Here is a 25,975-nt window from a genome sequence, read left to right on the forward strand (position 1 = left end):
GGTTTGAGCACTGGGGACAAAGTCGAAGGGCTTACTGTAGATACACTATTATTTCAGGTGTTGGGGAATCTTATTGGTTTTGTAAACCCTTGGTTTCGTAAGCCCTTCGTAAGCCCTGGACAACTAAGCTGAGGAAGACCTCCTCTGTTCCTCCTCCAAAGAAATGCCTCATCCTGCTCAAGGGGAGGAGACACATCGAAGCTCTGGTAGCAGCTGGGGAGACTGGAAGGGAGTGTGGGTAGATACTGGTGTTTGGGGACATAGCCCCTTGTGGTGCAGTAATGGCCCTTTAGATTTTTTTTTTTTTTAACATTTTGTTTTATTTGGCAACTTATTCTGTGGTGGAGGGTAGCCTGCCTTGTTCATTGAAGAGGTGTGAGGAGAGGGAAATTACCAGCCTTTGTTTAATACCCAGAAGAGTATGCTAAGTGACAGCACAACTCCTGCTCCCTTGGCTGGTCTCAGACAGGAGTATCACAGTGTCCACTCTCTTAACCTCTAAAAGTTCAACTTTCCTCTCACTTGCCTGGGCAGACCAAACTGCTTGGTCTCAGGGCCTGCAGAAACCCTGGTAGACTGGCTCAGTTTATTTTTGTTCTCCCCGCTTTCTCCTTCTGCCTTTGTCCTAAATCATGACTGGCACCAACCAGCCATTGCTTATTTCTTAGTCGGCCAATGTGGGGGACACATCTTGGGTGTGGAATGAGACAGACATAAAACACAAGGTCCCGGTTCTGGCAACCAAGATCATCAATCCACACCCAACTTGCTCCCTCTTCCTCACATTCTCTACTCTCTTTCCTCTATGGTGCTCCTGCCACTGTCTCTTGCCATACAGCCTGCATCCAGATGGTACTATTCTGTCCATTGAGATGAGATGGGGATCAGCTGCATGTCCTCTCTCTCCAGGTGCCAGACAACACATTAGTAAATTAATAACTAGCAACTGAAAGGGGAAAGTCATTGGAAGAGTTTGCAGCCCTGTATTAAATCATGGAGGCATTGTTCAGCTGATGGCAGCCATGTCGAACAAAAAATTATACCAACTCAACTATTTAATCAAATTATTTGGAAATTATTAGTGATTGATGAATTGTGCCACCTTCATCACTTGATAAAGCGTTACGTAGTTTAAAGAATAAAGGGGATTATTTTACTTGTTGATTTGCACATTGATTTGTACATTAATTTATTCATATGATTTATGTATTATTAATATCCCACTTATTATTTTGCGTATTGCATGGTATCTTCTGAGAGTTGCTTTTTTCACTCAACAGTATTCTAAGATTTATCCATGTTTATGCATAGTTCATTTTACTGTGTATAGTATTCCATTATATAAATATACAGAATTTATCCATTCTCCTGTTGATGGGCATTTGGGCTATTTCCTGAATTTTGCTAGTATAAACAATGCTCTTATGCACATCCATGTGCATGTTTACTGATACAAGAGTTTCTCTAAGATCTATACCTAGGAGAGGACTTGCTAAGTTATGGGTTATATTTATCTTCAATTTAAAACGGTAATGCCGCATTTTCCCCTTAAAGTGATTATAACATTTTTACACACCTACAAGTTGTGTATAAGGGTTATTTATTCTCCATATCCTGACCAACAATTTAGGAGTAAGAAAGACTTTAAAAAAAATTTTTTTTTTGCAGTTCAATGGATGTAAAATAGCATTTCATTATAGTCTTAATTTGCTTTTCCTGACTATTGATGAAGTTGAACATCTTGTCATATTTACCATTTGTGTTTCCTCTTCTGTGAAAAGCCTGTTTATATCTTTTGCCCATGTTATTCTTTGGTTGGTGTCTTTCCGTATTTATTCATGGGAGTTCTTTATGTATTAAGGATGCTAATAGTATTAGTTGTCTCTTGCTGTGTAACATAGCTGGTGACTCTGGCTCAGAGTTTCTCAGGAGGTTGCAATCAAGGTGTTGGCCAGGGTTGCAATCATCTCAAAGCTTTGACTCAGACTGGAAAGTCCACTTCCAGGATCATTCACATGATTGTTGGCAGGCCTCAGTTCCTTGCCCTGTGGACCTCTTCATAGGGATGTTCACAGTGTGGCATCTTGCTTCCTTCAGTGAGTGATCCAAGAGAGAAAAACTCAGGGTGGAATCTGCAGTCTTTTATAACCTAATCTCAGATGTGAATACCATTACTTCTGTGTACTTGGTGATGCAAACCAACCCTGGTATACAACACAAGGATGTGAACATCAGGTGGCAGGGAACATCTGGGGCCATCTTGGAGGCTGCCTACCATACTAATACTTTGTTATTTTTATGTGTTGCTGATACCATTTTTCAATTTATCTATGATATCTTTTGATGAATAGAAGTTCATTTTAATGTAGATTGATCAATCTTTCATATTTAATGCTTTCCTATCTAGTTTAAGAAATTCTTCCTTCATTCAAAGTAAAAAAGATATTCTCCTGTATTTTTTTCTAAAAGTGTTACGGTTTTGCCTTTCACATGTGGGATCTTAATTCATCTAGATTTTATTTCGGTGTATGATATAAAGTAAGGAACCATCCCTCCCCCCCACCTTCATTTGCTTAACCAGTTGTGCAAGAATTATTTATTTTAAAAAATCATCCTTTCCTCCACTGATGGGCAATGTTACTCCTGTCATATGTCAAATTTCTAATGATAGTTTCTTGATTACTCTTAACTTATCATGAGCTTTTATATTTGGTAGAACAGATTCCCCCCTCCCCCCGTCTTATTTTCCTAGGATGGTCTTGACTTCCTTGCCATTAAAGTTTTAGGAAAAGCTTATCAAGTTAGGTTGAAAAGTCCTATTGAATTTTGAGTGGGATTGCATTGAGCACTCAAATGCATTGAGTGCATTGAGCTTATAGATCATTTTAAGAACTAATATCTCAATACTGAATATTCTAGTTTATGAGCATGGTTCCTTCATTTACTACTTTTCAGTGGTTTTCAGATTTTTTAGAATAAAGTTAAAAAATTTTTTCACCAAGTTCATATTTTGTTACAAATATGCCTAGGTATCACATATTTTTTAAAATGTTTTAACATGTTATTATAAAATATTCAGAAAATGTATAAAACATAAATGTACAGCTTAAGTTATTAGAAAGTCAATAACTTTTGAGTCAGGCAATAAAGCATTACCAGCACCTCAGGAACCCACCACATCCCTCTCACAAATAACACCCTGTTCCCTCTCTCATAATTATCCTGACCTTTTAAAAAGAATTTTCAATTTCTATGTATTTTTATGCTTTATGTCTCTTGTAAATAGCATAAGATATTTTTAAAATTATTTTATTTTTGGCTGTGTTGGGTCGTCGTTGCTGCACGGGGGCTTTCTCTAGTTGCGGCGAGCAGGGGCTACTCTTCGTTGTGGTGCGCATGCTTCTCATTGCAGTGGCTTCTCTTTGTTGCGGAGCGCAGGCTCTAGGCACGCGGGCTTCAGTAGTTGTGGCTCGTGGGCTCAGTAGTTGTAGCTCGCGGGCTCTGGAGCGCAGGCTCAGTAGTTGTGGCACACAGGCTGAATTGCTCCGTGGCATGTGGGATCTTCCCGGACCAGGCCTCGAACATGTGTCCCCTGCGTTGGCAGGTGGATTCTTAACCACTGCACCGCCAGGGAAGTCCAGGTGGTTTTGTTTTAAATTTAGTTGGTCATCTCTGACTTTTAACCGGAGGGTTCAGTCTGTTTACATTTATAATGACTGTGGATGAGTTCGGACTTATTTCTGCCACCTTTGTGCCTGCTATTCATTTCACTTTTCGATGTCTCTTATATTTTTTGTTTGTATTCTCCATTTTTTTCCTCTACTAGTTTGAAACTTTGTAATTTCTGTTCTTGTAGTATTTAACCTTGATATTTTGCATACTTACTTAAAACTTAAAGCTAATCAGTATCTTAATCCTTCTACTGACTAAAAGAATAACACTTTATCAGAACTCTAGTAACTGATCACCCCACTCCTGGTTTGTGCTACTGTTTTAATTGACTTCTTAACCTCACATAGTAGATACTATTTTTAGTGTTTGTCTGGATACACCTCTAAGTTTAGCAGTTTCTCTGCTCACCAATCCTTCTTAAATCTCAGACCTTTCTTCTGGATGAATTCCTTCCTCCCCCCCTCTCTTTCCTTCTCGAGCTCTGCTGAGATGCATTGGGTCATTCTATTTCAAATCATTTAACTCTTTTAATCTTTCTCTTCTGTTTTTCCTGTTCTTATCTCTGCTGTATTCTGGGCATGGTCTTCAGATATGTCTTTGTGTTCATTTAAAGCTTCAGTTGGATCTAGTCTTCTGTTTATTATTAGCATCCATTGGGTTTTTGATTTCATTATTATACATTTCTAAAGGGTATATTTAGTTCTCTTAAACTCTGATCATTTTTAATACTCATTTCCTGTTTGAGTTCATGTTTTCTTTATACACATCCATATATGAGTGCTTCAAAATATGGTAATTCCAGCATCTGAAGGTGTTGGGGTTCTAAATCTTTTTTTTCCCAGCATTTTATTTTTCATGGCACTGGTGCTGCTTGTGTGTCTTTTTAAAATGTTGCTTTTTTAAAAAAATAAGTTTATTTATTGTTGGCTCTGTTGGGTCTTTGTTGCTGTGCGCAGGTTTTCTCTACTTGTGGTGAGTGGGGGCTCCTCTCCGTTGCGGTGCGCGGGCTTCTCATTGCGGTGGCTTCTGTTGCAGAGCACGGGCTCTAGGCGCACAGGCTTCAGTAGTTGTGGCGCACGGGCTTAGTTGCTCCGCGGCATGTGGGATCTTCCCGGACCAGGGCTTGAACCTGTGTCCCTTGCATTGGCAGGCGGATTCTTAACCACTGAGCACCAGGAAAGCCCTGCTTATGTCCTATATATATATGTATGTACACATATGTGTGTATATATATATATGTATATATGTGTGTATGTGTATATGTATATGTTTGTTTTGTTACCATTGTAAATCAATTTCTTGGTTTTGAGTTTTGTAAATTTTGTGAACTTTACTCCAGACCTATTTGAGAACAGGCTTGTAGTTCCAAATCCTCACCAAAGACCATTATCATTATTTTTCTTCTTGTAGCGGTTCCCTGGGTAACCTCTCTTTGCTGGAAGATGGATTTCTTTTCCAGCCTATTAACAGGGACCCTTTAAGGATCCCTACTTAATGGAGGCATTTCATGTGCAGCTCCGCTAAGACACTGTCTCCTGATCGCTGAGTTGATGTCAGTATTTGCCTCTAGGGCCACCCAGGTTTTTAAGTTCCTCTTACAGAGTTGATTTAAATTTGCTGTTCCTTTTGATGGGTGAGGTGGGGAGGAGAGGATTGTTCCTTGGGGATTTCCTGTTCATTCTATCAAGCTTAATAAATAGTGCATTAAAAGGTATGTTTTTGAAAATTTAGTTATAGTGAGAGGGTTTTCTAAGAGCATCTGAACCACCATATTGCTAGAAGTAGAAGTGTGCTTTGGATTTTTCAGGAAATAAAAAATGATGGCTTTTAAAAACTGGGAGAAGAAGGGCTTCATGATTCTAGGCCCCATTAATGGAAATACAGAGTCCAGGATTTGAAACTAATATTTCCATTTTATTAAATAGACCACAATGAGAGACTTGTACTTAGTTCTGGCAGGCATATTCAAGATGACCAATAATAGGGTGATGGTTAAATTATAGTGTAACCTCTGGAACCAATCATATTTTTTCAAAGGCTGTCAGTCATGGAGAAATTTTTGCAACTTTTTTGAGAAAAGTGGGATATAATACTATTCTCTATGGTCCCCAAATTATTTAGAAGAGAAAAAGCAAATTGGTAAGTGACAGTTGGTGGCAGAGTGATTGATTGATGATAGAAGAAGTTTAATATTTTAAAGTGTTGTATTCCAAATTTTCTACAATAGAAAAAAATTGAGGCGGATACTGATAAACTAGAAAGTATCCCCTTTGGGAAGTCAAAAACCTAGAAAACAAACAAATCTGGAAAACTCTTATACTTATCAGCTAGAGGAAAAGATAATTATTTTGAAATATGTGAAATAATGTCATGAAATAATATACTAACGAACATCTGGTGCTCACTTTGTACCAGGCGCTGTGCTGCACGTGGGACTTGACTTGAGGAGGTTAACTTGACCAAAGTCCAACTGCTAGCAAGCACCACAGCTGTTGTTGGAACCTAGGTCTTCTGGAGCCAGCTCTACCTTGTATCACTATTCACCTCTGTCCCCTAAGCCAGAAACCTTAAAATTTCCATACCACTCTCATTGATTTTGGTTTACTATCGTCAATCAGGATGTAGTGGCACGGGAAGAGGGTGCCCCAGGAAGGTAGGAGGTAGAATTATTGTACTACAATGAATTGTTTAATATTAAAGAGACTGGATACAGTTGTTTCACAAAAAGATATATTTTCATATGACTATTTACATTTTTCATATTTAGTTAAAGAATATCATACAACTGATACCTTCTGAAATGTTTCATGCTTTTAAACTCTTCTATTTACACTTAGCTGACATGGAATTATTAAAACTAAAATGGTCAAATACCTCGGTAATAGAAAGCAACCAGCCAGTGTAGCTGGGTCTTCACTTAAATTTGTTGATCAGCATTAGCAATAGTTACCTTAATAAATTATCATTCATTTTAAAATCAGTAGTAATTTTAAACAATTCATAAATAAGTGTGCTCTGTGCAATTTACATGTTTAATATCCCGTGGATACTAAAAGCTTGTATATTGTCAGATTTGCACATTATTACTTTATCAAATGATGATAAGCTTTCTCAAAGAAGACACTGGATAAGCTTGAAATTATATCCTAAGGTTCTCTGGAGAGTTAGTTAGTTATCAAAGCTCTGCCTGCTTTGTAGGAGGAGGTTCCAGTTTACGTGAGAGGGCAGTTAAAATCTGGTTGAATTTCTCATATCTCTCTGTCTGATTGACTTGTGCACCTTTGCTGCCCCATAGCAATCTCATTTGGAATTCAGTCTTGAAGATTTCACTCATTTCTTCATCTGGTTGAAAACCTAATAAAAACAAACAAAACCAAAAAAACTTACTTCAGTTCTGCTTGAAACAGTGTTGAAAATAGACTGAAAACTTGGCTTGTTTAAAGTAGGATCAAAATGAACATCTCTCAGAACTTTCAAAAAATGCCCGCAAGGAAAAAAAAATATAGGATCTACTCTATATAAAGGAGGGCAGAGCCCCCCCTCAAGGACCTGAGCACCTTCAGAGAAAGAATAACAAGTAAACTCACTAAGACATGATAGAATAAAATTCGTGTGCACAAGCCACCATGGGCCGTAGTGCTGTGAGAAGGAGTGTTCAAAGTACCTTTTTTTTTTTTTTTAACAGCTTTATTGTTGCATAATTTACTTGTCATGATTCACCCATTTTAGCTGCAGTTTATACAGCTGCACAACCATCACTACCACTTTAGAACAATTCCATCAATCACCCTAGAAAATCCCCTAATACCTCTTTTCAGTCAATCCCTGTACCTACCCCACACCACAGCCAACCACTAATCTGCTTTCCATCGCTATTGCTTTGCCTTTTCTAGAAATTTGATATAAATGGGATTATATAACATGGACTTTTTTTATGTCAAGCCTCTTTCACTTTGGCTTCTTTCACTCAGCATGATGTTTTTGAGATTATTCCATATTGTTGTATGTTATCAATAATTCATTCCTTTTTATTGCTGAGTAGTATTCAGTTATATCGACATACATACCACATTTTGTCTGTTTACCAACTGATAAGACATTTAGATTGTTTCCAGTTTCTGGCTATTACGAATAATGTGAACATTTGTAATTAAGTTTGAGTGGACATTTGTTTTCATTTCTCTGGAAGTGGAATTACTGGGTCACATGGTAAATACATGTTTACTTTTAAAGAAACCATCAAACTCTTTTCCAAAGTGACTTTACCATTGTATATTCTCATCAGTAACATATGAAGAGTCCAGCTGTCAACTCTTAGTATTGTCATTCTAGATAGCGTGTGGTGGTATCTCACTGTGGTTTACATTTACATTTCCGTAATAACTAATGCTTTGAACATTTTTCCATGTAGTTTATTGTCATTGTATACCCACTCTGGTGTAGTGTCTATTCAGATCTTTTGTTGATTCAAATCTTGTTTCTCTTCTCCTTGAGTTGTAAGATTTCTTTAAATTCTAGATATAAGTCCTTTATCTGATGTATGTTTGTTTGCCAAATATTTTCTTCTAGTCTGTGGTGTGCCTTTTCACTTCCTTAATGGTGACTTTTAAAGAGCAAAATGTAAATTTTTGATTTATCAATGTTTTCTTTTATGGTTCATGCTTTTTGTATCTTAAGAAATTTTGCCTAACCCAAGGACACAAGGAATTTCTCCTGTGTTTTCTTATAGAAGCTTTACACTTTAGCTGTTACATTTTGAGTGTATGCTGTGACGTAAAGATTGAGATTCTTTTTTTTGTACATGATAATCAATAGTTCCAGCACCATTTGTTGAAAGATTACTTTATGCAGTGAATTACCTTGACACCGTTGTCAGAAAACAATCGGCAGTCATATGTGTGGGCCTGTTTCTCGACTCTCTTTTCTGTAAGAGAAGATCTGCTCTACTTACGGCCAAGGATGCTCAGTCAACTCTATTAGAGCAGGGGAAACCTCTAGCCAAAGAGTCATACAGGCATATGTTTCTCATCCTTGATTACTGCTGGAGTAGTTGGCTCTGTCATTAAATATATTCTCACCATCTAGATCATAGTATCTTGGTGGCAGAGAGGATTATAGACGCCTTCTATTCCATTCATCCATGTGATGCCAAAATATCTTTGGCAGATAACCAGCCAGAGGCCAGATGACAACTTCCACTCATTCAGTTATTATGCTTTGAGCCCCTACCCTGGGCTGAGTGCTGGGATACGTTGGTGAGCAAATCTCTGCCCTTGCTGGGCTCACAGTCACGTCTAGCAATGAGAACTTGCTATGAAAACCTGTAGCAGGATCAACTGAGAAATACCATCAGATGCCTTTAAGGTGATTTGCTGTAGAACAGCTTAGAGCATACTTGTCTCAAAATCCACCCTAATATATTGGCTTAGGCAACATCTAATGTAATATACTTATTGGTTTTGTATAAGCAGGCATTCCAGTATCTGGTGAGTTGAATTACGGGCTTTAATGGTTTGAGTCCTACACTGCCAACCCTGGAGAACTTTCTGAGGAAAAGAAAAGAAACAGGTATGTAGTGCTTATGCCTACAGCAGACACAGTGCAAATTGTTCAGTCCCAAATTCTGTTTCTGAATTAACAACTTTGTTTCAGGTTGAAATAATAGGCCTCTTCTGCCCCACATAGTTCTTAACCTTGTGGATCAAACTGTGGGCCTTTGAAGAGTGTTAAAAATTATACAGTGAGGAAGAGAAAATAGTCACCCCTGATAACTGTGTTGGTAAAGCCCTTATTCTTGTACTTGCCTCCTAAATGGTCTTTTTGCCTGTAAGCTTCAGTCTTCCAGCCTTCCTCCACAAAGATGGCAGACTGAAAACAAATCTGACCATGTGATAACATCCTCCCATGTTTAAAACCCTTCACTGGCTCTTCCTTAGCCACAGTCCTACATGGAAGGCCTTCCCACCTGTATCCACCTCCTTCTTTAACCTAGCTGGCCACTCCTTAAGACACACTTTACGCTAATACAAAGCCAAGTACTTGTGGTTCATACTTTTCTCCAAGCTCTCTCAGTGCCTTTGCTTATGTTGGACCCTCTGATGCCAAGAGCAGGGGAGCTCACTTGCCAGTGTGTCTGGGACGAAATAGGAATACAGATAAGTCAAATAGAACTCCCAACTCCTTATGTTGGCCCATCATCTTTTCTAATAGTGATTATCAGAGGTACTAATGGTAAACAAGCTGACAAATTCTTTCTTGATCCTTTCTCTCTGTTTATACCACTGGCACAAGAGAATACATAAAAGGAAGGGAGAAGCAGGATCCCTAAGACAGGAACTAAGAGTAAGTAGTGATCAACCATACAGGAAATGGAATTCCCATGCCTTAATCTTTCCCACTTGGTCTCTTTCTTATTGAGAGCACCCATGCTCTTTCACTCCTTCATTCCAATTACTGTGCAGAGTAGACAGCAGCTTACCAAAACCAGCTCTTACCTGCCAGGATCCTCTCAGCATTCATCCGGTAGCTGTCTGCAGCTTCTGCCATGAGTCGGGCTGCTGCCAAATGGTTCAGCATAATCTCACAGCTTTCGTCGTTTTTTTCCCACATGTCAATTCCTTCAAAAGTGACAGCCTCGCGCTCCATTAAGGTCACAAGAGGCATCAGCAGTGGGACTGATATATTATTTGGGGGAACACACGTAGACTCTGAAAAACACGGGGTAAAGTTTTCCACGTCATGCTTTCTTTCCAAGTTAAGCGCAGAGAGTTCCAGTTGAAGATGGCAACGTAGGAGTGTCCTAGGCTCACCTCCTTCTGTGGACACACTGAATCTGTGGCTAAATATGGAACAACTTCCTCTGGAAAAAAAACTAAAAACTGAATAACTGTCTGAATGCATTGCATAAATGAGAGAAGGCCCCCATCAAAGCAGGTAAGAGAGGCTGGGAGACTATCTCTCTATAAACCCCACCCCTGGCACAGTGACCCACAATTGGGAGGGAACTCAAAACTTGGAGTTTCTCCCTGAGGAGCAAAGGGCTTGAACCCCACATAGGGTACCCCAGCTTTTAAGACCAGCACCTGAAAGACGAGCCCCCGAAACATCTAACTTTGAAGACCAACAGTACTCATGTCTGCAAGACCCACAAGGCTATAATCATCTGAGAAACAGGTCTTAAAGGGCTTGCAAGCTTGGACTCACCTGCCCCAGGGCTCAGTGCAGAGGCAGCCAATTGAGAGGTGCCTGGACATTATGCAAATGAGGCTCATTTGCTAATCTTAAAGCTTTAGCCCGAGAGGCAGGCTTCTGGTTTGGCAAACAACTGGGACCTATGAGGCCCTCTCAGCAATGGAGGCTAATGGACGATGCAATCTTTGTGCTCTCCCTCTGCCTTGCTCCACCCTCACTGATATATCCCAGAAAGTAGCTCATATCCTTGTCTGGCATTCCAATCTCTCCAGCTGCCTCCAGAGGACACCTCTAAATTGCCTAGCTCTGATGGCCAGTGGGGCTTATTATGCCCATGGGTCCTATGGGACTGTAACCTTTGTAATGCCACAAGATAAGAAAATTACAGGCCAATATCCGTGACGAACACAGATCCAAAAATCCTGAACAAAATATTTGCAAACTGAATTCAATACATTGAAAGGATCATATACATTGATCAAGTGGGATTTATTCCAGGGATGCAAGCATGGCTCAACATTCACAAATCATTATGATATACCACATTAATAAAAGAAAGATAAATGATTTTTCTGCATTTATTAAGATGATCAAATTATTTTTAACAAAATTCAACATCCATTTATGATAAAAACAAAGTGGGAGTAAAGGGAATGTACAACAACATAATAAAGGCCATATATAACAAGCCCACAGCTAACATCATACTCAATGATGAAGAGCTAAAAACTTTCCTTCTAAGATCAGGAATAAAAGGATGATTATTCACCACTTCTATTCAACATAACATTGGAAGTCCTAGCCAGAGCAATTAAGCAAGAAAAAGAAATAAAACCATCCAAATTGGAAAGGAAGACGTAAAACTATTACTATTTGCAGATGACCTATTATATATAGAAAACCCTAAAGACTCCACCAAAAAACTGTTAGAACTAATAAACGAATTCAGTAAAGTTGCAGGATACAAAAACCTGTTGTATTTCCATATGCTAATAACAAACTATCAGAAAGATATTAAGAAAATAATTCCATTTACAATTACATCAAAAAGATCAAAATACCTAGGAATAAATTTAACCAAAGAGATGAAAGACCTGTACACTGAAAACTGTAAGACATTGATGAAAGAAACTGAAGAAGACACAAATAAATGGAAAGATACTGTGCTCCCGGAATGGAAGAATTCATATTGTTAAAATGTCCATACTACCCAAAGCAATCTATTGACTTAGTGCAATCCATATAAAATTCCAATGGCATTTTTCACAGAAATAGAACAAACACAATCCTAAAATTTATGTGGAACCACAAAAGATGCCAAGTAGCCAAAACAATCTTGAGAAAGGAACAAAGCTAGAAGCATGACATTCCCTGATTTCAAACTACATTACAAAGCTATAGTAAAACAGCATGGTATTGGCATAAAAACTGACACATATATCAATGGAACAGAATGGGGAGCCCTGAAACAAAACCACACACATATGGGCAATCAATTTGCCACAAAGTAGCCAAGAATTTACACTGAGGAAAAAGGACAGTCTCGCCAATAAGTGGTATTGGGAATACTGGATAGCTACATCATGGAAGTGCAAATCAAAATCACAATGAGATATCATCTCACATCTATTAGAATGGCTGTTATCAAAAAGACAAGAAATAACAAGTTTTAGCAAGGATGCAGAGAAAAGGGAACCCTTGTGCACTGTTGGTGGGGATGTAAATTGGTGCAGCCACTATGGAAAATGGAGGTTCCTCAAAAAGTTAAAAATAGAGCTGTCATATGATTCAGCAATTTCAACTCTGGGTATTTACCTGAATAAAACAAAAACATTAATTTGAAAAGATACATGCACCACCCCCCTGCCCCATTCACTGAAGCATTATTTGTAAAAGCCAAGACATGGAACCAACCTAAATGTCCATCAATGGATGAATGGATAAAGAAGATGTGGACTCATGCTCTTGGACTGGAAGAATTAATAGTTAAAATGGCCATACTACCCAAAGCAACCTACAGATTTAACGTGATCCCTATCAAATTACCCATGACATTTTTCACAGAACTAGAATAAATAATCGTAAAATTTATATGGAGTCACAAAAGACCCAGAATTGCCACAGCAATCCTGAAGAAAAAGAACAAAGCTGGAGGCGTAATCCTCCCAGACTTCAGACAATACTACAAAGCTACAGTAATCAAAACAGCATGGTATTGGTATGAAAACAGACATATGGATCAATGGAACAGAATACAGAGCCCAGAAATAAACCCACACACCTGTGGTCAATTAATCTTTGAAAATGGAGGCAAGAATATACAATGGAGATAAGACAGTCTCTTCAGCAAGTGGTGGTAAAGCCGGACAGCTACATGCAAATCAATGAAGTTAGAACACTCCCTCACAGCATACACAAAAATAAACTCAAAATGACTTAAAGACCTAAATATAAGACATGACACCATAAAACTCTGAGAAGAGAATATAGGCAAAACATTCTCTGGTATAAATCATAGCAATGTTTTGTTAGTCTCCCAAGGCAATAGAAATAAAAGCAAAAATAAACAAATGGGACCTAATCAAACTTACAAACTTTGCACAGCAAAGGAAGCCATAAACAAAATGAAAAGGCAACCAACAGACTGGGAGAAAATATTTGCAAACAATGCAACCAACAAGGGCTTAATTTCCAAAATACACAAACAGCTCATACAACTCAATAACAAAAAAACAACCCAATCAAAAAATGGGCAGAAGACCTAAATAGACATTTCTCCAAAGAAGACATACAGATGGCCAATAGGCACATGAAAAGATGCTCAACATTGCTAATTATCAGAGAAATGTAAATCAAAACTACAATGAGGTATCACCTCACACTGGTCAGAATGCCCGTCATCAAAAAGTCACAAACAATAAGTGCTGGAGAGGGTGTTGAGATAAGGGAACCCTTCTACACGGTTGGTGGGAATGAAAATTAGTGCAGCCACTATGGAGAACAGTATGGAGGTTCCTTAAAAAACTAAAAATAGAGTTGCCATATGATCCAGCAATCCCACTCCTGTGCATATATCCAGAGAAAACTCTAATTCGAAAAGATACATGTACCCCAATGGTCACAGCAGCACTATTTACAACAGCCAAGATATGGAAGCAACCTAAACGTCCATCGACAGATGAGTAGATAAAGAAGATGTGGTATATACACACACACACGCACACACACACACACACAAAATGGAATATTACTCAGCCATAAAAATGAATGAAATAATGCCATCTGCAGCAATATGGATGGACCTAGAGATTACCATACTTCATAAGTGAAGTGTGTCAGACAAAGACAAATATATGATATTACTTACGTGTGGAATCTAAAAAGATACAAATGAACTTATTTACAGAATGGAAACAGACTCACAGTAATAGAAAACAAATCTATGGTTACCAAAGGGGAAAGAAGGGGAGGGATAAATGAGGAGTTTGGAATTAGCAGATACAAAGTACTATATACAGGGACTTCCCTGGTGGTGCAGTGGTTAAGAATTCGCCTTCCAATGCAGGGGACAGGGGTTTGAGCCCTGGTCCGGGAAGATCCCACATGCCATGGAGCAACTAAGCCCGTGCGCCACAACTACTGAGCCAGCACTCTAGAGCCCATGAGCCACAACTACTGAGCCCACGTGCCACAACTACTGAAGCCTGTGCTCCGCAACAAGAGAAGCCACCGCAATGAGAAGCCCATGCACCGCAACCAAGAGTAGCCCTGCTCGCCACAACTAGAGAAAGCCTGAGCGCAACAACCAAGACCCAACACAGCCAAAAAATAAATAAATTTATTTTTTAAAATACTATATATAAAATAGATAAATAGCAAGGTCCTATTGTATAGCATAGGGAACTACATTCAATATCTTGTAATAACCTATAATGAAAAAGAATATGAAAAATATATATGTATAACTGAATTATTTTGCTGTACATCAGAATCTAACACAACATTGTAAATCAATTATAACTTCAGTAAAAAAAGAAGATGCATGTGTGTATACACACACACACACATATACATATATACGCAATGGAATATTATTCAGCCATTAAAAAAGAATGAATCCTGCCATTTGTAACAACACGAATGCAACTTGAGGGCATTATGCTAAGTGAAATAAGTCAGACAGAAAAAGATAAATACCATATGAACTCACTTACATGTGATACCTAAGAAAAACAAAAACAAAAACACCCTTTGAGCTCATGGATATAGAGAACAGATTGGTGGTTGCCTGAGTTGGGGTAGGGGGAGAAGTGAAATGGGTGAAGGGGATCAAAAGGTACAAATTTCCAGTTATAAAGTGAATAAGTCCTGGGGGATGTAATGTACAGCATGGTGACTATAGTTAATAATACTGTATTGCATATTTGGAAGTAGCTAGTAGAGTGGATCTTGAAAGTTTTCATCAGAAGAAAAAAAACGTTTTGTAACCATGTATGGTAACAGATGTTAACTGGTCTTATTGTGATCATTTTGCAACATACACAAATATCAAATCATTATGTTGTACACCTGAATCTAGTACGTAAGTTACACCTCAATTTATAAAGCTAAGCACAAAATAAGGTAACTAGTAGCCTATGTCTTGTTTTAGCAACTGCAGACCTACAAGCGATGCTGTCATATGATAAAAGCCTTGGTGACCCATCAACAGTCCTGCAGATAACTCAGAGCCTCATAATATGCCCTGCTAAATGCTTCGATCAAACCAGAACAGATATGACACTGCCAGGGCTGCCACCAGACCCCCTTGTCCTGATCCTGTGCTCACCTCTGCCTTCGTGCAGGATTTTGCTAAAAGGCTTCAGCTGTTTCTCATAGAGGATGGCGGTTTGTGTGTACTGGTGCCGCAGGGCGGTCCACGTTTTTTCTAACCTTGTGATCTGGAAGAAAGAAAGGTGTTATCGTTTTGAAAAAGGCTCTTTTTAAAACTACCTTTTTGCTTAAGTTTTGGAATGGATGATAGAGGTACATGGTAAAAACTCAAAGCAGTTGAAAGGAGTGTACAGAGAAAAGCTAATCCCCACCCCGACCCTGCTCCAAATTGCTCTAATGACCCATGAGACACACACAGCTTTTAAAATAAATGCATATCATACTACACATATTTTCCTGTTCATTGTTTGGAAATTATTCCGTGTAAGTACATATAAAACAGCATAGAACAGTCTTGTTTTGTTAAACTTTTGCCTAGTGTTCCATTTATGCATAAACCATAGTTTAACTAGTTTCCTATAGATAAGCGCTTTAAACATATTTTTCTGTTACCAGATATCTGGAGGATAAATTTCCAGAAGTGGAACTACTGGGTCAAAAAATACATGTATTTTAAATTTTGATAGGAGTTGCCAACTGTCCTCCACAGAGGTTATACTGATGTAAGGATGTAGAATGTGACATACAGCATTTTAATGTTACTTGTAAGTAATAAAGTCTGAGACATGTGGAAAATTGCCTAGACCATATGATGCCACTACTCATCCCTTTTCATTTCTTTGGGAACAATTCAGTCAAAACCAGCATATGCCACTGACTCTGACTGCCCTAGATAAATGGTCCCCCACTCACACCTTAAAACCAGCAAGCCCGTGTCTGACCTTTTCTACATGAAACAAGGAAGGAGGGAAGGGAACTAATATTTATGGAATGAGAGCCAACTCTGTCAGGTATTTGAGGAATTTCATTTAATCCTCACCATGCCCTATGAGGCAGGTATTTTGGCTTCATTTTTCAGGTCAGAAAACAGAAGAGATTAGGCAACTTGCTCAAGGTTTCATAGCTGCTAAATGGCAGAGCTGAAATTCATTTCCTTGGGCTCTAAGAGCTCCCTGTGTATTCCAAGAGGAAGGTGAGAAAGGATCACCATCAGCAGATTTGCTGGGAAGGAAAGGATGTGGCTGTTCTTCCTCCAGCCACCTACCACCCCGCCCTCTCTTCTCTTCCCCCTCCCTGAAGCATCCGCCTTTCTGAAAGGAGCCCTTGTCTCTGGGCTAGGCCCATCTCCTGGATGCTCTCTCTTGATACCAGAAGCTGCAAAGAGAAGGAGCAGGTTTAGATGATGACACACAGAAATGACGTGACTCTCCTCTCGGGTTTTTCCTGGGCCTGCCACTCCCCTCCCCAAGCAGGGCCCTGAACACCCTAGAGGACTCTGCCCCCTCATTGCTGAAGTGCTCCAGAAGGGAGAAATCTGATGCTGCTGTGTGTGGGGGTGGGGGGGCAGCCATCTATAAAGGCATGTTTAGGTGCTTTGGGCTAAGTCCCTATGTTTAGGTGCTTTGGGCTAAGTCCCTATGCTTTGGGCTAAGTCCCTATGTTTAGGTGCTTTGGGCTAAGTCCCTATGTTTAGGTGCTTTGGGCTAAGTCCCTAATGGCTGAGTTGGATGTCATGGACTGCAACCACGTTAATGCCACAAAACACCCCCTTCACTTCTCTCGGAGGAAGCTCTGGGCTGGGGGGCCTATGCATACAGCTAGCCTGTTAGCCCTCAAAATTATAGGCAGTTTTGGATAAGAGGAAATAAATATGATGTAAATTAAAAACACCCAAATGAAAAATTAGAACTCCTGTTAGTATAGTAGAAGTCAGTATATCATGAAAATATGGCTGAACTTGCTTATTTCAAATATCGCCCCTATGCAGTTCCAGTGCATCTAAAGAATTTTGAAAGCTCTTGGAATATTATAATTGGAATTGACCCCTCTCAAAATTTCCTGGTGAAAGCATGAGGTTTTTCAGCTTCTTGTTTGAAAGGTGACCTCGCTTTCGTGCAAGGAAATTATGTTCCTAACATGCCCTGACTTGGCAACGGTGCCCCAGTGGCAATGGTGGATGTTCAGTGAGTGCCCGGCAGGATTTCAGAGACAATCTGTGGCTGTGAAACAGCCAAGCTAAATGAGCAGCGGTTTTGGTGTTAGGGGTTGCACATTGAGCTTGTGGGACTGTGGTCTCGTACTCGAAGTCGCCGAGCACCTAGGGCTTAACACAACGGAAGTCTGAAAGCTGACTCCTAGCAGTCAAGACAACAGGACCACTTTCCTCTATGAGGTCCATTTGACTTCAAAGACAGGTTTTCAGTTTTGACCCTCCTCCTAAGAACAGTCTGTCAAAGCAGATAAATTCAAAGTGCCCGATTTCAGAAACTCTGCTTAGGGGGTTATATAGCAGATGGGCCAGGAATCTGAATTTTTTAACAGCAGAGTCTGTTTTAGGTGATCTGAGGAACATACTTTGAGATAAATCACTCTAGGGATTCTTAGAGAATGTCCCAGTTTGCCAGTCATTACCCCAAACTGCCCGCACGTCTGGTGACCCAGACAGAAGCAGTCCCTTTCTTATACAACACACCCAAGCCAGACGTGATCATCCTAACTGGTCCTTCAGGAATATCTATATATAGTTCCTGAGGATGACTCTTCTTATCGTATATCAAAGAGAAAGTGTAGGTTGTCAGCAATTATCTGCTGTTTTTAAAAACAGAGCCAAAATACTTGGGACACTGCTCTTGTTTGCCCCCTAATTAAAGCAGCTTTCACTAAGATACGATTTACCTTTTGAGGTTAATTAAAATCATCTGTGATTTGCTAAGCATGGGCTTGCAGACCACTTTGCAGAACGTTAAGTACACACAGGCCCACAGGGCCGCACAAAGCAAGTGAGAATTTACCTGCGGCATTTCCAAGGCCTTCATGATGGCCGAGAAAGAATAGAGGTCCCCCATGGAGTCTTTCAGCTCCACTGCCACCTGGATGATCCTATTGAGGGTGGCTGCTCTGTCCTCCAAAGTGCCCGTGCAGCCCAGAATGTCCACTGCAATGCCGATGGCCATCGTGTTGTGTCTGAGAGGGAGGAAAACAGCAGTCAGGCCCAGGGCCAACAGGACTAGGAGGAAACGAAACCAAACTGGCCAGGGAAAGGACTGGCTTTCCACCATTTGCTGCTATCGCCCTGAGATGCACTGGCAGCTCAGCCGGTTTGGTTGCTGATTTCAACAGAGAGATCACCTCCATTAGGCTGACTGCAGCAGGGCCCCGGGGAGGCCTCGGTGGGTGTCCTATGGAGAGTCAAAAAGGACAGATGCCCCAGGACAGGGCTGTTCAGCCCTGGAGCAGGGGGTGTGAAGAGGGCCCTCCTGGGGTGAAGCTGCTCAAAAGTGCAAGTGGCTCCTTGTACCTTCCACCATGACAGGTCTGCGGAGACGCCAGGTCCCCCAACACACTGGGGAATCCCTTCCTCAGGGAAGCCCTGGGCCACCTCCCCTGAGACCCCTGGACTGGGGGATGCAAGGGACAGAAAAACGAGAGAACATGCTTCATTCAGGAAGACGACATGGATGTCAGAACAAAGAAAGAAATGAGGAGCTAAGAACAGAGTGTCTGTGGCTCCGGTCAAGGGGCCAGAAAGTGAATGGAGATGTGCACAAAGACTCAACAGTAGACCAGCAGGATTTCCCTGTAAGGTCAGACCTAATAAAATTGAAATCTTGTATCTGCCAACAATCCTCCCTTTTCTCATCCTGAACTACACAGGTCAACCTCGCAGACCCAAAACAGGAAGCAGAATGGTCTTTTCTTTACAGACAATGGGACCAATATGAATGGGGTCGCAGAGAGGTCTCCTTCCTGGTGGCAGCAGCACAGCCTGTAAACCCGCCTCTCCTTCCTCCTGGGGACCAGGAGTTCCTGCCTTGGGCCAGAGTAGCCTCAGGTAAATTTCTCCAGGCGCTGGTACAGCGCTGGAGGTGAAGCCCTGATTCACAGCTATAGTCGAAACAATACGACTTTGCCTTTGAAACTGGGCCGCCTTGTCCTGAAAGTTCACAGCTAAGGATGTTACTCCAAGACCATGCTTCTCTCTGTGCCCACGTGTGCTGGTCTCTCACTCTTCTAGAGCAGAGAGAGGTGTGATTCATCTAGTGCTTAGCATTACTGGTTTCTCTAATGATTGTTAAATCAGTAATGGGCTCTGCTGTCTGTGAGTGTTTGCACACGTGGGTATGCAGTGTGCTTGCTCGGAGTGTGACCTTAGGCTGTTACCTGACTGCTCCACTCCCCCATTTCCTCATCTCTAAAATGGGAACAAGGGTTGTTGGGAGAAAGACTGTGTGTGTGTGTAAAGATAATTAAAGCGCCTGGCACCACAGCACCCAGCAAATAGTAGTTAATAAAATTGTATCTATATGTGCATCTCTCCCTCTGTATCTTGGTCCCTTTTGCCTGTTGGTCTCTCCTTTTTCTTTATCTTTTTTGCTGATTTCCTGTCTTTCCTAATTAATGGATCCTAAAATAGGCTTAAAGTGTATTTTTATTATCTGTTGTACTTATTGAAGAGTTTTGTTACCCATTTGCAAACTGTTAAGGTTGAGCCAAACATTTTAGTGTTTAATAGTAAACTAACTTCCCATGTTGCCTTCAACTGATTCTTTAATTCAGTGTTTTTTCCTGTGTTTTAATGCCCCTTAATAAAAGACAGGTTCTCTACTTCTTTAAGACCTGGCATTATATCGACAGCTATTTGGGTAATTATATCCATTCGTTTAACCAACATTTGCCTCCTGCGTACACCACCATGAGAAAACCAGCTCAGCAAGGCGGCCCTACAGCAGAAGCTCCCGGGGTCGGCAGGGGGAGTCACTAAACGTTATACGAAGGATATCTCTGCTTGCTAGGCTTGGAATGGGTGAGGTGGTAAGTTTAAAATGAAGGGTAGTTTGTATTCAATTCTCAAACACAATAATGTCATTTGATCCTGCAGGACTGCTATAACCTTGGCCTTTATTTAGTAAACACACTGTAATGGAGAAAACAGCTTTCCAAGCCCTAGCAGGTAGATCCCACAGGTCAGCCCTGAACAGGAAACAAGCCAAGGAGCCAGACCCCAGGCAGGCGGCAATCAGGAGAAAGAGGAAATGGATGTAGACAAGAGTGGAAGTCAGAAAATAGCCTAGAGAGAAGCCTCAAGCCTGCTGACCTCAGCCTGGGCCTAGAATCCATGCCCAACACACCTAATGACACTGATAAAATAAGGCCTGCAACTGGGGAGTTTTCAGGCTGAAATGTATCACATGAGAAAAGGGGACGCATGGCAGCACAGCTGATCTCTGTGGAAATGACCACCGGTCCCAGACCAGAAAGGAGGGAAAGTTAGTGGAAATGAGAAGCCAGGCCCCTGCGGCATGGGGAGGGAAGAGGACGCCTGGAGAGCGGGGCTAGCATCTAGAACAGTCTGAGCAGGGAAAGTAGGGAATTCGGAAGTCGGACCTACATTGTCCAAAGACACTGAACAACAGGCCAACAAGCACCCACCCTGGCCTCTGATCAAAGGCAGCAGGGGCCATTTCCTGTCCTCCTACCTCCCAGAAGTCTTCCATTTGGTACTCTGGGTGTTTCCTATGGGATGCATCTGTGGCTGTGAAGCCAAGGCAATAGAAGTATTGGAGCCATTTTATCTGCTTCATAGTCAGGTAACCTGGAAAGCAGCTGTTATCGACCCTCCCAGGCTATTTAAAATACGATGTTTACTTTCTAGGGGCTGACAGCCTAGGACTGCACTGTCCACTAGCCATATGTGGCTACTTACACTTAAAATAGTAAACAGTAAAATAAAACATTGCATCCTTCAGTTGCCACATTTCAGGTGCCCGGTAGCAACATGTGGCTAGTGGCTGCTGTAATGAGATTTCTGCCATCACAGAGAGCTGCTGTACTGGACAGCACTGTGACCCAGAACATCAGGGAAAGCCATGGGCAGGGGATGACGGCACTCGGGCCCTCGGCCCCTGAATCACCCCTGCCCTCTTCTCACAAAAAGCCAGGGCCCTGGCTGTCCATTAAAGACCACGCGTGTGTCGTGGCAATTGGGAACCTGGTTGGAGAAACAGAAAACTTAAGATAACAAGATAGTCTCACACACAAAAAACAATCTTTTCTTTTGTGTCAAAAAGGCCACCTTCTACGGTAATATGAGAATCTAGTCTAGTGCTTCTTAAAAACGTGCCTCACTACTTCTATCTTTCTAATTTCTAAATATCCGATGTTCAAGTGAGTGGGTTTTAATGGACAGCCAGGGCCCTGGCTTTTTGTGAGAAGAGGGCAGTGATGCTTCAGAGGCCGGAGGCCCGAGTTCCGTCATCCCCTGACCTCTGATCCCCCATCTGTCCACCCTTCAGAGAAAACATTGTTCAGACTCTGTTCTTCCCAACTTCCCCACAAACTCCCACTTAATTCCTAAAGCAGTCTTGAACTCCGGAGACGAGGGGGCCGCAGCTCAGCGAGCCGGGCTGGAGGTGGTAAGGCGTCCGTGCTCCGCCTGCCTGCAGGACTGCTCCCAGCCCAGGCTGGCAGGGCCTGTGGTGAGCTGTGCTCCCAGGCGGATCGTCTGTCCGCTCCTCCACCTGCTCCTGGAGCAGGCACGGGAACGTGCTCTCTGTTCCCTGACTTCCTCTTTGCTGTCTCTTTGAGATTCTCCAGGAATTCTCTGGCTACAGCTTCTGGCCCCCCGCCTTCAAGCGAGGCAGAACTGGGGTGGTGGGTGCCTGGCCTCTCCCAGCTCTGCAGCCTGTGGCATTGAAAGCGCCATAAATGCAGAGCAGCACTGCTCACCTTTCAATGATGTCCAGGCGCAGCTGGTGGCCATAAGGCAGGGTGATGAGCTCCAGCCCTGAGCTCATGCCCATGTTCTTCCTCATCTCTTCAGAGACTTCAAGTATCCTCGCGACCTGTCAAGAACACAGGTTGAAATGAACTGGACCAGGACGTGGGCTTGCTGCAAACACGAATTTATCACATGGAAAGAAATACACTAAACTGGAACAGTGTGGATGCACTTGACTTGTTGCATTTCTTTTTAAGCAGTGCCATCTTAGGATACAGTTTTAATATATTTGGAGGATTTTAATACACATACTGGAATGTAAAACCTGGGAGGAAAGCACCTAGATTGGTCTGCAGAATCTGCAGATTTGGTGTTTCTGCCCGGTCAGAGAACGGTGCAGTTCTTCAAGCTTTTGTCTAACACAGGCTGGATCCTGCTGTGATGTTTTGCTGCTAACAGCAGGGCTGTGTGTGCACAGAGCAGACGGATCCCCTGCAGTGGAAAAGCAGAGCTGCGTCCAAATGCTGCTCTGCTGCAGGCTCTGCCATTCATGTTCTCACTTAACGGCAGGGCTGGCTCCTATTACCCTTAATTACACCTCTCCTGGGCTCAGGAAACGCAGTGTTCGTCTGGAAACCATTAGAAACGTGTATAGCGATTTGAAACCCGAGGTCTCAAACACACCCACTTCTTCCCCCCACCCCGAGAAGTCTTCCTTAAAGGAAATCTGGTTTGTTTGTCCCAGCCAGCTCTCCCCATCTCAGTTCTAGTGTGTGATCACAGCTTATTGGAATCAGGTATTAGTTGACCACTTAGGGTTATTACATGCTACCTCCAAATACTACAACTGAGTCAGGCCGTCTCTAAAACGGGGCTGGTGACACTCACAGAGCACTGATGTACTAACAGTGCAACTAGCAGATACAGTGGGTCAAACCAACCCTGGACACGCGGCAGGCGCGGGACAACCCCTCTCCTTGAGCCGGTGTTGTCCTCAACTATAATTATCCCGGGTATATGAACCGTCCAGGTGTCTTCGTAACAGGCCACGAAAAACATCTAGAAGTTTAGCTGATATTATTAACCTTGACCCTTAACTTCTGTGGTTGAGCAGAGGCGCCACTGTCAGCCCCGGGGATGAACTGTCCAGTGCAGACTCCAGAATAGGATGCAGGATTCATACTCTGCTCTCTGGGCCTCAGTTTCCCCTTCTCTAACACAATGGCTAAGTTCACCTTTCTCAAAGACTCTGCCAAGGATCAAATGACCCTAAAACCCCAGCTATTTAAAAAGTCAAGTTGTGAATCGTTGGCCACGTGGAAGGGGGAAGAATTCTGGCCGGATCTCTGGAAAGAGATTTACACCTTGACCATGACAAGGCAGCCCTGAGGCACACCCCGGCCACCTGCAATCACACACATTTTGCTTGCTTGTTTAGACACCTGCCCTGTCAGAGGCTCCAAACCCAACACATCCAATCCATGCACACTCTGTGTAACAAGAGTCAAAGGCTTGTCATTGATTCAGTTTTATTCTGGAAGCTGTTTTCCTCTCCAGTCTGTTTTCCTTCAGTGTAAACATGCAATCCCCTGGTCATTTTCCTGACGTATTACCAGGAAATGCTGACACCTGCTTGCCCCAAGGCTGAGCTGTGGAACAAGGGGGCCCTGAGGTCACAGTGCAGAGCCTGGATTAGGTCTCCTGGAAAAGCCTGGGGCCATGCAGCTCAGAGATGCAGAGGAGGGATGAACACCTGTAGAGGATTTACTATGAGCTGGACCCGGCAGTGCAGGGTGACATCAATGCCCCACGATGAGTTATTCTAGCCACCCTCTGCTCTTCCGATCTTAGCCATCCTAGCTTTGCAGGATCTCTGAACTCTGCCTGATCCTCATCCCATTGCCTCGGGAGCTGCTGCAGTGACCCAGGGGAGCCCTGAGAGGTACCTGGCCCTGCTCTCCTCCCAGCTGCCAGGGACCTTCTCCAGAGAAATGAGATTGCCTGGCTCCACTATCTGTGTCTGTTGTCCTCCGCAGAGGACTCTGATTTGCACTGTGCTCTTACAGGCCTGTCTCCCTCACTGAACTGCAAAGTTCTTTGAAGGCAGCAACCTGGCACGAGCCCAAAAGTAGACTTAAAAACAAGAAGGAAAGACCCCAGGCCCTCCCCCAGCTGACCCCATGTGCCCTTCACCACCCACACAGGGTGAATCCTCCATAAACCAACCCCTCCCCCCACAGCTTTTGACCTCTGAGTCTCGGCACGTGTGTGTTGCCTGCCACCTGGAAGATGCGTTTTGTGTTCTTCCTCAGGCCAACTCATACTCAGCCTTCAAAACTCATCTCAGACATCTCCACCCGGATTCCCTCTCTCCCCTATGTTTAAGACCCTACCTCAGAGGCCCTGCAGGTCCTGTGCTTTCCCCTGCAGAGCATTTCCCACCTGGGCTGTGGTCTGAATTTCTGTGTCACTGTCACTCCTGCCTCTCCCACAATGACCTGGCCTGGCTTGGCCCACGGTTGGTGCTCAACCAAGGCTCAGTACAGAACACTAGTGAACACTTACTTAGCTTCACTCTGGGGCAGGCATGGTGTGAGGGCTTTAGTATTCACAACCACCTGGGTTGTGGCACTGTTCTCCTTTTAGAGACCCCGAGAGGCAGGGGGAGGTGGCATTAGCCTCAGGCAGTTCATCCCCAGAGGCCAGGCCCTTGGCCGCTGGGCCTCCCTTCTAGCTTCTGCAGAGCCCAGGGGGTGAGTGAGGCCAAGGCGGCGCCCCTTCGCAGGGTGGGAGGGGCTCAGCCTGGGGAGGGGCTCACACTGCTGGGCAGGCAGCCTCCAGGCGCTCAGGGCCACGCACCTGTCCTGACACCCGGGGCTCTGTGCATAGGTGGGAACCAGCACTTGGGCCCCAGATGCTGCCCAGTGCCTGCTCTCGGCTTCTGGTGGCCCCATCTGGTTGCATTTAGAGTCAGTAACAACAGCCTTTGTTTTGTTTCCCTCTTACAGACGCTAGTTGTGCGTGCTTTGTTGGCAAAGCCCTGAAGTCAGTGGTTCAGGAAGAGAATAAGGAAATGGCAGGGGACTCTGGAGGGAGGAAGGAAGACTTAACAGCCCTGCCCTTGGGGGCTGGGAGCGGGGGTCAGTCAGGGGGCTCCTGCTCAGGTCTCTGCCTCGCTGCTTGGGGGCTCTGTCCAGCCCCTCTTCCAGGGGTGCCTGAAGGCAGATGGGGGAGTGGGACCCTCACCAGGAGGACAAAATGCAAACAGAGAAACAGAACAAGAAGAGGGCAGGCTGCACATTCCTTCAGTTGAGAACAGACTTCCAAGGCAGTGGGAAGGTTCCAGACTCTCCTGCAAAGAGTGGTCAGGTGTCTCACCTCCTCCTAGACTACCACCAAGCCCCGCCTGAGGCCACAAGGGGGAAGGATTCATTTCCTCCTGGAAATTAGGCTGTTCTGTAA

The 25,975-nt window shown here is 42.8% G+C and overlaps 1 protein-coding gene across 4 annotated transcripts in view; it reads right to left on the reverse strand.

Annotated features, from left to right (window-relative positions):
* Positions 1 to 6,447: 6,447 nt before the first annotated feature.
* Positions 6,448 to 25,975, reverse strand: part of BCAR3 (BCAR3 adaptor protein, NSP family member) — a 201,298-nt gene continuing 181,770 nt past the window's right edge. For 2 of the 4 annotated variants that reach the window (XM_068540338.1, XM_068540339.1), the window contains exons 8-12: positions 22,522 to 22,637; positions 18,588 to 18,759; positions 15,692 to 15,803; positions 10,167 to 10,379; positions 6,448 to 7,026 (exon numbers count right to left, since the gene is read on the reverse strand). In XM_068540338.1, coding sequence (XP_068396439.1) covers positions 6,848 to 7,026; positions 10,167 to 10,379; positions 15,692 to 15,803; positions 18,588 to 18,759; positions 22,522 to 22,637 — 792 coding nt within the window. In that variant the 3' untranslated portion in view covers positions 6,448 to 6,847. The remainder of the gene's footprint in view (positions 7,027 to 10,166; positions 10,380 to 15,691; positions 15,804 to 18,587; positions 18,760 to 22,521; positions 22,638 to 25,975) is intronic. The other 2 variants (XM_068540341.1, XM_068540340.1) reach the window with 1 other exon arrangement.

This window comes from Eschrichtius robustus, chromosome 3 (genome assembly GCF_028021215.1).
Source record: "Eschrichtius robustus isolate mEscRob2 chromosome 3, mEscRob2.pri, whole genome shotgun sequence".
Lineage (NCBI taxonomy): Eukaryota > Metazoa > Chordata > Mammalia > Artiodactyla > Eschrichtiidae > Eschrichtius > Eschrichtius robustus.